At 37.2% G+C, this 14,919-nt stretch overlaps 1 protein-coding gene across 2 annotated transcripts in view; it reads left to right on the forward strand.

The window, feature by feature from the left end:
• Positions 1-4,690, forward strand: part of LOC149842758 (putative plastid-lipid-associated protein 10, chloroplastic) — a 46,784-nt gene extending 42,094 nt beyond the window's left edge. For both annotated transcript variants that reach the window (XM_089999407.1, XM_089999408.1), the window contains exons 6-8: positions 3,898-3,984; positions 4,101-4,143; positions 4,294-4,690. In XM_089999407.1, the coding sequence (XP_089855533.1) occupies positions 3,898-3,984; positions 4,101-4,130 (117 nt within the window). In that variant the 3' untranslated portion in view covers positions 4,131-4,143; positions 4,294-4,690. The remainder of the gene's footprint in view (positions 1-3,897; positions 3,985-4,100; positions 4,144-4,293) is intronic.
• Positions 4,691-14,919: the final 10,229 nt, after the last annotated feature.

Raw genomic sequence — 14,919 nt, forward strand, 5'->3', positions numbered from 1 at the left:
TGAGGGAGGGTATTGAGACGTGAGCTTTTGGGTCTGGATCCAGATCAAGATTGATCGACATGTTTTGTGTATCACGATTCTGCTTGTAACTGTATTTTAATGTTTCTTTTGTTGCCCATATTATGTTTCTTTTCTATGTATTATAACTAGGAGCATTATTAGAATGTAACTTAATGGTTAATATAAAGAAACCCACGACTCATGAGGAAGGGTGTGGGGAATCAGTTGTTGCAGCCTTTTCTTTTTCCTCTCTCTCCTTTCCTACAAACTGTGTTTCTGGTGCAGATCTACAGATCTTATAAAAACAACAGTTAGTTAGAGCCAAACTATAAGCTGACAATCTAAACTGACAAAAAATTGAGGTGCACACAATTCACCCCAACAAACAACTCTGGTTCAACAACACTAACAAACCCAAAAATAAATAAGTCATTGTATAAAAATCTGTGATGGACAAAACAAATGCCATAAGAAAGCAATACATACTTACGGAAATCAGTTTCCAAATAAATGAGTTCATATATAAGAACTAATTTGAAAAAACAAAGTTTCAAATCAAATCCAATAAATGTAGATGAAAACTTTAGAATGAGTATAGTGCAATCATATGCACAACAAGATATCAAATGATGCAATCATATGCAATTATATACATGGTCAATATAAGCAAGTCTACTATGAGACAACAATGACATACAACATTAAAGATGACCAAAAACATATATAGAGATTTTTAAAGAACCATATGAAAAACCAAGAGTATACACAAGTACAACTAATCATGGATACTCACAAAGAGATCAAAATTCATGTATATGCAATAATCTAATAAGTGCAAAGCTACAAAAAATTATGAAGGAACACATAAGATATGCATATGAACTCCATGATTTCACATAAGATACCAATATACCCAAAATATATTTTGAATTATCTTGCTTACGCAAGAGCCAATAAAATAATATCTCACTTAAAAAAGAGATTTTTAAGATAAAACTCTATTTTCAATTTAATTTGAGATCATAAAACAATACCCAAAATGTCTAAATTTTCAACCCCAAATACCAAAACCAATTTTGAAATGACACATAATCATTAATGGCGCATAAAACATGCATAGCCATATGTCCACAACACATAAATATGAAGATGATATGCCGATAGAGCAATCCCATGAGAGCATACAAAATATCCATGGCATGACTAATGAACTTAAAATCATGATGACTCAAGATATAAAATATATAAGAATCTAAAAATTCTTAATGAGCACATCTCAATGAATGCAACAAATAGAATTCAAAGAACATGCTTTGATACTTGCATAAAGTCACCAATAATAATAATGGTGTCCAAGAAACCCAAAATAAATATATATATATAAGTACATGAGATCATAAAATTATATATTTTTTGTATTCAAAATAATAATAACATGAAGAACTTACAATAATTGGCTCAAGAGTAGACTACTTATGGGTTAATGTCAAAAGAAACAAACACAAGTCATTAAAATAATATTTCATTAAAACCATTTCACAAAACTCTAATTCTAATTGATTCAAAAAACACATTTTACATACCCAAGAAATAACCATAATATTTAGACAAATTTTGAAAAAAAAGAAAGAAAATATATATATTATAAATATATTTTTTTAATTAAACAAGCGATAAATACCAAAATACGAGAGCCTCGAGTCCAATCCATATATATCAATCCAAAATTTTCTTTCGAAGCATGAACTCGAACAAGATACCAAGATCAAGAATCCCTTGCTTTGATACCATTTCACCAAATATGCGAAAAAACAAATGCAAGAACCATAAAGGGCTTACGTTAACACAAACACAACGTGCACATGCACAAGTCCGCCATTGGACAATACAAGGTGCTAACATAGGCAATACAAACAACCACTAAAGGCAATACCGCCATGCATTAAAACACAAAAGCAAAAATAAAATAAATAACATTTTATTCATAATATAGTCACAAAGTGAGTTAGAATGAATTAGAAGAGTATTGGAGAACAAGAGGGGGGTTCACCCCTATTTATACACAAGAGGGGGGTTCACCCCTATTTATACACAAGAGGTAGTCTCAAATAGAGCTGTTGGACTGTTTCAACAGCTCTATTGACTAGTCAACTCTATGTTGACTAGTCTAAAAAGAACCCAACAACTCCCTATAAAAACAGAAAAGGACAAAAAGAGCAAAATAAAGTAAAAGAACTAAAGTACCCCTAATGGGCACAACCTATTACAATGATGTAAAATGACAAAAATACCCCTAGAGGGTATTACCTATTACATAATTATAAATAAAATATATATACATATATATATATGTATACAACTTAACAGTGCAGTGCCTTAGTGCTCTTAGATTGTCCCTTAGTTGGGCTTGTGTATGTGCATGTGCACCTATGTCACATGGGTGCGGGTGCGACACGGGTGCGGCACAATTTTAAATTTTTTGGACACGGGGACTCGGCAAAATATATATATATATATATTTATAATTTTATTGAGCTTGTTGAAAACATTTATACGGCATTGACTTTTCCTGTTATGTGAGATTTTTGTGATTCATCTTCTCAAAATTTACTAAGTGTGTTAAATAATTTCTAGTTTAAAATATCATGGAGATGGAAGCCTTTTTATTAACTGAAACATTCTTTTCTTTAGGTATTGGATTTCTTCAATAGTCGCATGGATGCACAAAATGTATTTATTTTATTTTATTTTTAAAATGCCACAGTGTGACTGTGCACAGGCACAATCCACAGCACTGTGACTGTGCACAGTCACAGTCACAGACTGTGCGACTGTGCACAGTCACACAGTCACAGACTGTGCACAGTCTGTGACTGTGCACACTGCACCGCCTGTGATTGTGCACAGTCACAGTCTGTGACTGCAGCACAGTCACAGTCTGTGCCTCTTTTTATATATATTTTTTTAAATAAAAAATATAAAAATTTGATTTTTTAGGGACATTTTTGGACTCGGTCAAAGTTGACCGAGTCCAAAATGTAGACGGACTCGGCCTGGACTCGTTGACCGAGTCCGACTCGGCGTTGACCGAGTCTGGGCCGAGTCCGAAGCCGCACCCGAGTCCGCACCCGTGTCGGGGCGTGTCGACTCGGGTGCGGCACCTCCTTAGCCGAGTCCGTGTGACATAGATGTGCACTTTGTGTTTATGTTCATGTAAGCCCTTAGAGGTCTTTGTTTTGTATTTTCGCATATTTTATTACATAAACATCGTAGAAAACCTAGTAGATGTTGTTCAGGGCCATTGTTGCCTTGATTAGCAGTGGAGTTGATATGAGTGTAGAATCTGATACAAAGATCACCACATAAATCTAAAGAAAACACTTTCATTTAAGCATCACTGACTAGTGAGAACTCTTTATTCTTCGGTTGGTGGACATGAAGGCTGGATGGGAATAGGATCCGGCAAACCTGAGTAACCTTTAAGTTAGCTAAGAAAAAAATTTTGATCTTGGCAAACAAGGACAAGGTTTTGTTTTTTGTTTTCTACCATGTGCTTTGTTTTTACGTTGATTCAGGCAACCTCAAGTCCCTGGCTGGCTACTGGCTTTCTGTTCTTTTTCTGGAATGTAATTTTCACCATTTAGGTGTTATTCTGTATAAACATGTGGATTGTATTCAGAGTTATAGATAATGACCAGAACTTTTTTGCTTTTTAATTTTTTATGATGCAAGGGTACTTAAGGCTTATTATAATAAAATCAAAGCACAATTTCAATGGCCAAAATATACGAGATTTGGAAAGAGAAACTCTTCAAAATAGGGGACAATAAACACATGTGTGCATGTGAGTATGGTTGTGCTCTGTTGGCTATCTTCTCAAGGATGATGGTTTGACAGGTTGGTGTTGGGAATCTGAAGATCAGTGAAGAGCTTCAGGCCTTGATAGCTCCAGCAATACTTCCTCGTACATTTTTGAGCTTACAAGTATGGAAATTGAGCTGATATCCTACTTTGTTACCTATTCCTACTGGGCAACCAGTTGTGTTGTGGATGCATTTTCTTTCTTTCCCTATTGCACTGATTGATTTTGTATATTGTAGATCTTGCAATTCATTCGTACTTTCCTTTGAGAAGTCCAGTAAGGTGATCTTCATTATTTTTGGAATTATTAAATTCTGCTGCCTGCTAATATGGATGGTTTTTATGTTAGCATGTTAGTGGGACTTTGTTTGTTTATTTTTGCTATCAGATATTTTTGAAACCTTCACAAAGTATTTCATTAAAACGTTGTAGGCGGTCGGTTGGTGGTTTATACTATCTGTCATATTTAGACCGTGATATGCTGTTGGGTCGTGCGCTTGGAGGTGGAGGTGTATTTGTTTTCACAAGAGCCCAACCTCTAGCTTTATGAAGTAAATGGTTTGATCATGTTTCTGCTGCATTTCTCGGTTCAGTATACTTGCATGCTCATGTATGAAACTGAAACAGCAAGAATCACACTGCCAAGCAGTGAGTTCCTTCAAGGATACATGGGAAACAGTGTGTGCATTTATTCAACTTCTTGAGATTAGATGTCACCATATGAAGAGATTCATGTTTAATTTCTTTCATGAATAGTATTTTCTCTTTTTAATTTTTTACAATGAACAATTTGATTAATAGAAAGATAAGGATTGATTTAGTCAGTGCAGGGCGAGGTGTAACTATGTGCTGGAAAGAGTAATGCTCGTGTTGTTCTTGGGAACTCTTTTAATTTGCAAGCTTATTAATTCATTGGCTGTGTGAAAAGCTAGCTAGTTGATTCAGAGAGTGGCAACTCCAGTCTCTTATGTTCAAGGCTTTTGAAAGTTTTTGGCAACATTGCCATTATTTCATTCATGCAACTGGCAAGTCTAGGACGAGAACCTAAGTTGCATAGCTATAAGTTTAAAAGGTTATGGTTAACGGTTGTTTAAATCCTTCTGCCCTTAAACCTGCAAACCATGTTACAACCACTTGAATATAAACAATTGAATTATGTTTTGTTTTCACCAATAAACTCTACAGCAAGGACATAGGGACAGTTGCAAAATACTCTAATATTTGAATGGTACATAATTCAAGTTCACTAAACTTAAAATCCATGCTCATTCACGTCTTTACTGTGGACTGCTTTATGAAAGTTGTTCAATTAAGAGTATCAGCTTTTTTTCTTTCAAAATTTTATCATATGATTGTTGAAACAGTATGGTGAAAAAAATCCTGTTTCAGTCTCTTGCTGCCCACCTAGACAATGCACATGGTGCATTCTTCAAACTGTCTCCTGAACAAGAAGAAAAGGATAAGTTTTCTGAGCTACAAAGGTTTACACTAACTACAAATCCATACCAAGAAAATTCATCTTTCTTTTCATTGGGTTCGAGAGACAATCAAGATTGCCCATCAGGTCTAATTCCTACAATAAGCAAAAGGGGTGCTCTGGTTCCCCCTGACGTCTTGATGCTAAAGCTAGCAGTCGATCAGAAATTACAGCAGAAATCAGAATGTATTTTGCTGACAGACAAATTCTAGGCTACAAGTCAAGAGGCCATTCATAGATTTATAGGTGATTGTGTGATATATTGCAGAAGGCAATTTCCGTGTCTTCTCTCAATCTTGGTGTTGTATTTGCATCTGGATTTTTTGCTTGATGATTCACAGATTTTTTTATTTGATATTTTAATCAGGGGACCTGCTATGTGCCCCCACCCATTCCTAGCCCACTAGGGAGCCTAATGCTTCAGCCTTGCAGCAACAGAAGTGCACCCCAAGTATCAAACTCTCGTTATCCATCAGCTTCAACACCTCAAACAGACCCAGCTAGCTGGGTGTGCGGAGTTCTTGGGGCCTTGCTTAATGATTCATATGTTCCAGAGATAATAAGGTGAAGCTGGGGGTAGGCAGTGGAGAAGTCGCGATGAGTTCTGAGTCGGATCCTCGGTGTGTGGTGGAAGGTTCTCTTAAAATGTATCTCCTAAAATCGTTGATGTAAATATAAATATATATACTTATATACTTAGAGATACATATACATATAATATTTATATGTATAAGTATCTCTCTATATATAACTATATATATTTATATATTATTTTCCTTTTTGTTCACCCGATAAGGGTATTATTGTAAATTTCCTTCTTGCGCATATTCCAATAGGAATATGTTGTATCTTTTCTTTTTTATTTTTTGTATCCTTTTTATTTTTTTATTTTTATTCTTTTCACCTTTTCACAAAAGGTGCATTGGGGATCCCCCAATAGAGTCGTTGGGGGGTCCCCAACGGTCACAAAAGTGACCGTTGGGGGCTCCCCAACGACTCCTTTGGGAGCCCCTTTGCACCCTCTTCTTCTTGTATAAATAGGGGTGTTCCCCTCTTGTTTTCTTCAAGCTTGAGAGTCTCAAGCATTTGGTTCCTTCTATAAAATACATGTCATTGTGCATGTTTATTATTTTTACGCTTTTTGCGTATTTATTCAAGTGTTGTGAGAGTGCCTTCGTGCACATCTTTTTTATACTTTTTGTGCTCGTATGCGTATTGTCTTTTCATAGACAATTTTACATGGTATCAGAGCAAGGTTGACTATTGAAGATCGTGGGATTCTCCTTTTTTCGAGTGCCTCAAAAAACGTGCCTTCCGATCTTTGAAGTTTGAAGTGGTGGATCTTTCTTCTCAAATATTTTAGAAGAATCTTGTGCAAAGTTGGTGTTGGAAATATTGTGTTGGTACGCTTTTTTCTCTATCTCTTTTCTCTCTAATGGGCGAAAAAGAGTCCCATTTTGCTCTTGGTTTCAAATTAAATGGGTCCAAGTATCATGTTTGGGCCGGAAATATGGAGGCTCATATAAAAGGGAAAGGCCTATGGGGATATGTTCTTGGCCCAATTCCGGAACCGGAACCCAAGATTACCATAGTAAATGAAGGCGAAATCAAGATTCTTGAGGGAGAAGAAAGAACCAAAGCTCTTGAAGAATACTCCAAGAAACACGATGAATGGGAAATGAAGAATTTCAAGATTCTCTCATGGTTCTTCTCATCCGTAGAAACCAAGATTAATGCCAACATTATTAAATTCAAAAAGGCATCGGAAGCTTGGCATTATCTTGAAAAAATGTACACCTCAAGGGATCTCTCTTATAAGTATTACCTTCAAAAGAAGGCTATCTCTCTCTCCCAAGGTGAAATGACGATTAGGGAATACTTTGCCGATCTTTCCTCTATTTGGGACGAGCTTGCAATGCTTGAACCAAAATGGAGTGGAGAGGCAATTGAGCGCCATCACAAGCAACTTGAAGAAGATCGGTTCTTCAATTTTTTGAATGGGCTAAGGCCCGAATTTGAGCAAATAAGGTCATCTCTTCTCTCCTCTTTCTCTCCCCCTTCTCTTGAAGATGTTCTCACCAAGTTAAGTGGTGAAGAGACTCGTATGAATTTATGTAAACAAGGACCAAATGTCCTTGCAGTCCCTTGTAATATTGAAGAACATAGTAAGGTCAATGCCGTATCAAGACCCAGAAACAATGTAAGAACCTATCGTCCCCCTCATTTTAAATTTCAAAATAAAGGTGAAAATGGTGGTCAAAGAGGAAGAAGGGACTATAGCAAAATTATTTGTCATTTTTGTAAAGAATCGGGACACATCAAACCCGTATGTCCTAAATGGAAGAAACTTCTAGCTATGGCTACCACTGGTTTACCGCAGAAGGATGAGGCATCTTCGAGTGGGACCCTTTCTATAAATCAAATAGTGGAAGCTCTTCAACCTCTCCTCAAGGGATCTACCTCCGGTGCGGTCGTATCCACTTCTTCTTCTCCAGGTAAAATCTCTTGGCTTTTGGACTCTGGTGCATCTTTTCATATGTCCCCAAACTTTTTGTCACTTTCCGATTATTTGAAAAATGGTTCCCCATCTTATGTCTCCACTGTTGATGGAACCTCTCTTGAAATTAAAGGAATAGGTAATTTTGAAACTCAAGAATTTTCTATTCCAAAAATCAGATTTATACCTAAACTTAACCTAAACCTCCTCTCTGTTTCTCAACTCACGGACCATGGCTGTGATATTAAATTCTCTTGTGATAAATGCTTAATACAGGATCGCCAGTCCGGGAAATTGATTGGGGAAGGCTTTAGAAGAGGAGATCTATACTATATGGAATCTCTTCAAGTTTCAAAAGTTTTGTGTAATGTTGCCCGACATAAAGATATAAATGTATGGCACAAAAGACTTGGTCATCCTAATATCACCAAGTTATCATATTTACATTTTGCAAAAGACCTATGTAAAAGCTCTTTTTCTTGTAATGACTGCATTCTCAGAAAAATGCGAAGTTTACCTTTTGAGCAAAGAACTATGTTCTCTTCTAAAACTTTCAAAATTGTTCATTCAGATGTTTGGGGACCCGCACCTGTTGTTTCAAAAGGAGGATTTTCTTATTATGTAATATTTGTGGATGACTTTTCCCGATACTCATGGATATATTTTCTTAAGTTTAAACATGAGGTATTTTCATGTTTTAAAAATTTTCACTCAATGATTAAGAATCAATTCAATAGCAACATAAAGATTTTTAGAAGTGACTCTGGGGGAGAATATCTCTCCAATCAATTTAAGGTATATCTTGAGGATCACGGTATTATTCACCAAAGGTCTTGTCCTAAAACACCTCAACAGAATGGGTTGGCTGAAAGAAAACATAGGCACATTATTGAGACCATTAGGACTCTTCTTATATCTCAAAATATTCCTAAAAACTTTTGGGCTGAAGCAGCCCTTGCTTCTGTTTATTTGATAAATCGTCTACCATCTAGGTTATTAGGTAAAATATCTCCTTTTGAGATATTACATAAGCTTGAACCTGATTATAATAGGTTAAGAGTCTTCGGATGTAAGTGTTTCATTCTTACGGATAAGAATGACAAGCTTTCACCCAAGGCTATTCCTTGTGCTTTTCTTGGTTATTCCGAAACTCAAAAAGGGTTTCGTTGTTACGACCTTCGAGAGGATAAGCTATATGTCTCTAGAAATGTAACCTTTTTAGAAAATGAGAGTGGTTTTGAAAAAAATGTTTCTCAACAAGAAAATTTTGATTACTCCTTATTTGACTTATTATCTAGTAATGATGACATATCCAGTGATGATGATGTATCTTTAAACCATGATGAGGAAAATGATGGAGATATTGGTGAACATAATTCACTCAATGATCCAGAAAGTAGAGTTCCAAGTGAGCCTATAACCTACTCTCATAGAAACCAAGACACCTTTAGAAGTGCTATTGATCAATATAGTGAGCTTTCCACCCCTCTTGACCATAGAAGATCTGAAAGGAATAGAAGACCTCCAACTCGCTTTGTATCGTTTGATTCTTTTTCACCCCGATATAGGGCTTGTTTTAGTGCCATTCACTCTTATTTCGAACCAAGAAATTTTGAAGAAGCTAAAAAATGTATGGAATGGCAAAAAGCCATGCAAAGTGAACTTAATGCTCTTAAAAGGGCAGGGACTTGGGATTTTCAAACTCTACCTATAGGAAAGAAAACTATAGGCTGTCGATGGGTCTTTAAAGTTAAAACTAAGAGTGATGGTTCTCTAGAAAGGTATAAAGCTCGCTTAGTTGCAAAAGGGTATGAGCAAGAGTATGAAATTGATTACGAAGAAACCTTTGCCCCTGTAGCTCGGATGGTTACCGTTAGGTGTCTTATTACTATTGCATCTATTAAAAATTGGAACATTTTTCAAATGGATGTTAAAAATGCATTTTTAAATGGTGATCTTAACGAAGAAGTATATATGGATGCCCCACCAGGCATGATAATTCCTAAGGATAAAGTTCTTTGTCTTCGTAAGGCTCTCTATGGTTTAAAGCAGGCCCCCAAAGCCTGGTATGATAGATTTACCAGTGTAATGTTGGAAAATGGATTTTCATCATGTTATACTGACATTGCTTTGTTTACTAGAAAATCTAATGCAGGGATTGTAATTTTATTACTTTACATTGATGACATGTTAATAACAGGTGATGATATTCAAGGAGTCAAGGGTATTAAGTCTGTCTTGACTTCAAAATTTGAGATGTCAGACTTAGGTTTTCTGACATATTTTCTTGGAATTGAGGTTTCCTATTCGCAACGTGGTTATTTTCTATCTCAGTCTAAACTTGCCTGCGAGATTATTGACAGGTCAGGTATTTCTGATGACAAAGTATGCGAAACTCCTGAAGTTGTGGGAGCCAAAATGAAGATTGACGACGGTGTTCCTCTAACCGATCCTACTCCTTACAGGCAGTTGGTAGGGTCTTTAATGTATCTTAGCATTACTCGACCCGATTTGTCACATGCTATACACATCGCCTGTCAGTTTCAGCATGCTTCTACAACCACTCATATGAGTGTTGTGCTCCGCATCGTCAGATATTTGAAGGGAACGGTAAATAAGGGAGTATTTCTATCCTCATCCGCTGAATTGAAATTGCTTGCTTATACTGACTCAGATTGGGGAGGTGACCCTAGTAACCGTCACTCCACCACTGGTTTCTGTATTTTCTTAGGTGAGTCCTTGATCTCATGGCGATGCAAAAAGCAACAAAAAGTCTCCCTGTCATCCACCGAAGCCGAATATAGAGCCATGGCATCTACCACCATGGAAATTGTATGGATTCGAAGTCTTTTGGAAGATATGGGAGTGTTTATCAGAGAACCAACAAAGTTGTGTTGTGATAATAAAAGTGCAATTTATATTGCCAAGAATCACACCTTTTACGAGCGAACAAAGCATATAGAGATGGACTGTCATTATGTCAGAGAAGAATACTTGAAGAAGGTCATTGATCTACCATACGTAACGTCTGAGTATCAGCTTGCTGACTTCTTCACCAAAGCTCTATGTTCGCCCAGATTTCATTTCCTCCTTGGCAAACTTGTGGTTATCACACCGTAAGTTTGAGGGGGGGTGTTAAAATGTATCTCCTAAAATCGTTGATGTAAATATAAATATATATACTTATATACTTAGAGATACATATACATATAATATTTATATGTATAAGTATCTCTATATATATAACTATATATATTTATATATTATTTTCCTTTTTGTTCACCCGATAAGGGTATTATTGTAAATTTCCTTCTTGCGCATATTCCAATAGGAATATGTTGTATCTTTTCTTTTTTATTTTTTGTATCATTTTTATTTTTTTATTTTTATTCTTTTCACCTTTTCACAAAAGGTGCATTGGGGATCCCCCAATAGAGTCGTTGGGGGGTCCCCAACGGTCACAAAAGTGACCGTTGGGGGCTCCCCAACGACTCCTTTGGGAGCCCCTTTGCACCCTCTTCTTGTATAAATAGGGGTGTTCCCCTCTTGTTTTCTTCAAGCTTGAGAGTCTCAAGCATTCGGTTCCTTCTATAAAATACATGCCATTGTGCATGTTTATTATTTTTACGCTTTTTGCGTATTTATTCAAGTGTTGTGAGAGTGCCTTCGTGCACATCTTTTCTATACTTTTTGTGCTCGTATGCGTATTGTCTTTTCATAGACAATTTTACAGGTTCCTCTTCCCTTCCTGCGTTTCATAGCCCTGGTCTGTCGATCGGTGATGATGTTGAGAGGAAGTCTTGGGTGGGCGTGGTTTAAGGTAACCCCCAGCCTTCGATGGAGTCCCTTCCTGATTGCAGCATCTCTTTTCTGGGTGAGAAAATTAGGTTGAATATCCCTGGGTTTCACTATAGGAGTAGGGTCTCCCCCTTCCTTTTTGCGGCGGTGGTTGGATTTTCTGGTGGGTATAATAACAAGAGTATGGAGCAGAGTTACCGGAAGCTTCTTAGATAGGTGGGAAGCTCGCTTCCTGGAAACTCGCTTCAGAAGCGCGATACTCCTCACTTCCGAAACTTGATGAGAATCTCGATTCCCCCACGCTTCTCCTATGCTTTCCACACGCTTCATTTATTCTTATTATATGTTCTCTTAACTTTTCATGCTTTTTATGTGTTTCTCTTACGCTTCTCACTTACTTCCATGTGCTTTCGCTAAATTGGTAGTTATCATTTTTAGATTTTGTTAGAAATTTAATTCTTACACTAAAAAATCATGAAATTTAGTATTAGTCACTTTTATTTTAGTTTTTATTTGTGTTTTATTTTGATTCTCATTCAATTCTTATATATATTATTCCTCGCTTCCCACTTTCTATATATTTTAAAAAGCATCGCTTCTCGCTTTCGCTTCCCATATCGTTTCTCGCTTCCACTTCCTAGTCTGGCAACCTTGGTATGGAGTACACCTTCATATTTGATAATCTCTCCAAGATGTGGCCCTTTTCCCCCAAGTTTTTGGTAATTTCTAAGGGTTTGTTCTTAACCAGGTGATTATGCCTAGAGGAGCTTGGAAATTAGGAGGGAGGACTCTTGTTACTTGCATATGGAAACCAGGAATGGAATTCAAGTTGGATTCTTCTAGGTTAATTCCTGTTTGGATTCATTTGTTGGGGCTTCTGGCGGAGCTTTGAAACCTGACTGGTTTTTCTTGGGTTGCTCATTGTTTGGGAGGTTCTTGGGTAGGGGCTGCTGCTGCTACTAATGGGCTTGGTAGGTTATCGTTTGCTCGAATTAAAATTGATGTTCCATTGGGGTTTAACAGAGTGGCTTCTTTGGAAGTGGTGATTAAGAATGGGATGGTCTTTGATCAAGAATTTGTTTATGAAAGTCAAGTTTTGCCCTCGGTGCGGTGTGACTTTTCACTCTGGTGTTGCTTGCAGAGCAGCGGGATTGAGTGCTAATCCCTCTTCGGTTGAAGAGGATGGTTGGAAGAAGGTGAAGATTTCTTGGAGGCAGCACAATTGGCCTCAACAAGGACAAAGTCTTGGTAATTCTAATTGGTTTCATGCTTTGAGCCAAGATGTCGATTAAGATAGGGGTGGAGGGGATTCCTGTTTTCAGCCTGAAGGGGGTTCTTTGATGCAAAATTGTTTGAATCAAGGGGATCTTGACAGTGTATCTAAAGTGTTTGTAAAATCTCCTAAAGGAGATCTGAAAGGAAAAAGGGTTCTTAAAGATCCTAGATCCTCTGAGGATATGTTAGAGGATGAGCAGGGTCTTAGCTTACCTGTGAGTTCCCCCATGAAAAGTGATAAATTCTATGGAAGTATGCACTCCTGTGCACATGAGTAAACTACAACTATTTCTGCAAATCATAATTCTTTGCGTCATTCTGTTGATGAAAATGTAATTCATGGAGGGCAGACTGTTGCTGGTCTCAATGAGCAAAATTCTGTAGAAAAGGGGGTTATTACTTATTAATAATATTTTGGTGATTTGGAAGGGAGTGAAAGGATATTCTCCTTTAGGTTCTGATAAGATGGGCATTCATTTGCAGAAGCATGAGATAGTTTTAGAGGTTGATCCTGCGTTTTCTTCTCAACTGTGTACCAAACCCATATTATCTAACCCCTTTGGGTCTGAGAGAATTAACAAGCTGCCTATCGAGATAGTGGCTGAATTGGAAGCCACCCATGGGTTTTCTTTTGGTGCTGAGGATATGGCTAGCTATAAAGGGTGCAAGGATTTGGTACTTGTTGACAACCCTGTTAAGGAAGGTATTCTAAAAAATGCTAGTAGCAACAGAGGAAGGACGAGAGGTAATCTGGGGACGCTCCGTAGTGGGTCCAATCGTGTGGTTTTGGGAGTTAAATGTGAATCCCACTTCTGCATTATTGACTCCAGTGGGACAAAAAGAACAAGGTCTTCTGACCAGGTTAGTTTTGGAGTCGGAGACTCTGGGCATACTGCTTTGCAGGAGTGTTGTAGAGAGGATCAGTACCAGCATGATGAGAACCAGGTGATGGTTCTTGAATCTTTACCCTCTGATCATTCCCAATGAAAATCGTCTGCAGGAATATCAGAGGGCTAGTGAGAGGTGCTGCTAAGCAGGACCTTGCTTATATGTTGTAGGTGCATAGACCTGCTATTGTCTATGTGTTAGATTTGACGCTCTCCTTGGAAAGAATTAGACTGTTACCTCATAGATTTTTTGCTTATTTTGTCATGGCTAACATGGAAGTTGGGGATGAAGCTGGACGAATTATTTGCTTATGGGATGAGAGGAGAGTTGAGCTTTTGCAGCTAGATGGGCATCCTTTTTGGTTTTCAGGTCTTTTTTCAGGAGGAAGATAGGGGGCATATATTCCATGCAATCCATGTTTATCTTTCGCCTCATTTTCTAGTGTACTCTCAGTCTCTGGTGGAGCTCCATTATTATGTGAATTTTCTAGATTCTCCTGCTGTGATAATGGGAGATCCTCCTGTTCTTCGTTCATGTTTATCTTTTAATAGCTTTATTAATCATAATAATCTTCATGAGATTAGTGATTCTGGTTGTAAGTTTTCGTGAACGAATTTTAGAGAAGGAATGGAAAATGTTCGAAGAAAGCTTGATTCAGTGTTAATAGAGTGTGGTTGGAGTCCTTTGGATCGGACTGTGCTCTTAAAGTCCTTCCAAGGTCGACTTCAGACCATAGTTGCCTTCTTTTTTCTGCTTCTCTTTCTCAGTTTATTCCCACCAGTTTCAAGTCTTAGATATTTTTCTATGTGGGCTAATCATATCGACTGCAAGAAAATTGTTGCTGATAGTTGGAAGTTGAAGGTGCATGACTGTCCTATGGTGTTGTGGTGCAGAGGCTGAAAGAAACGAGTTTTAATTTGAAACTTTGGAATAAGTGCACATTTGAAAATGTTTTGATCGTGTCTTTGGCTTTCAAAAAATTCTCGAGTAAGTTCAGCATCAAGATGATATAGGTATTTTTGAAGCATTTGAAGAGGAAAAACAGTTGAAACAGTTGCTTAATCAGGACTTAGAGAATGAAGAGCTATTTTGGTTGCAAAAATCATATTCAATGGTTGAAGCA

The sequence above is a fragment of the Nuphar pumila genome, chromosome 3 (assembly GCF_984573655.1).
Source record: "Nuphar pumila chromosome 3, dmNupPumi1.hap1.1, whole genome shotgun sequence".
Taxonomy (NCBI): Eukaryota; Viridiplantae; Streptophyta; class Magnoliopsida; order Nymphaeales; family Nymphaeaceae; genus Nuphar; species Nuphar pumila.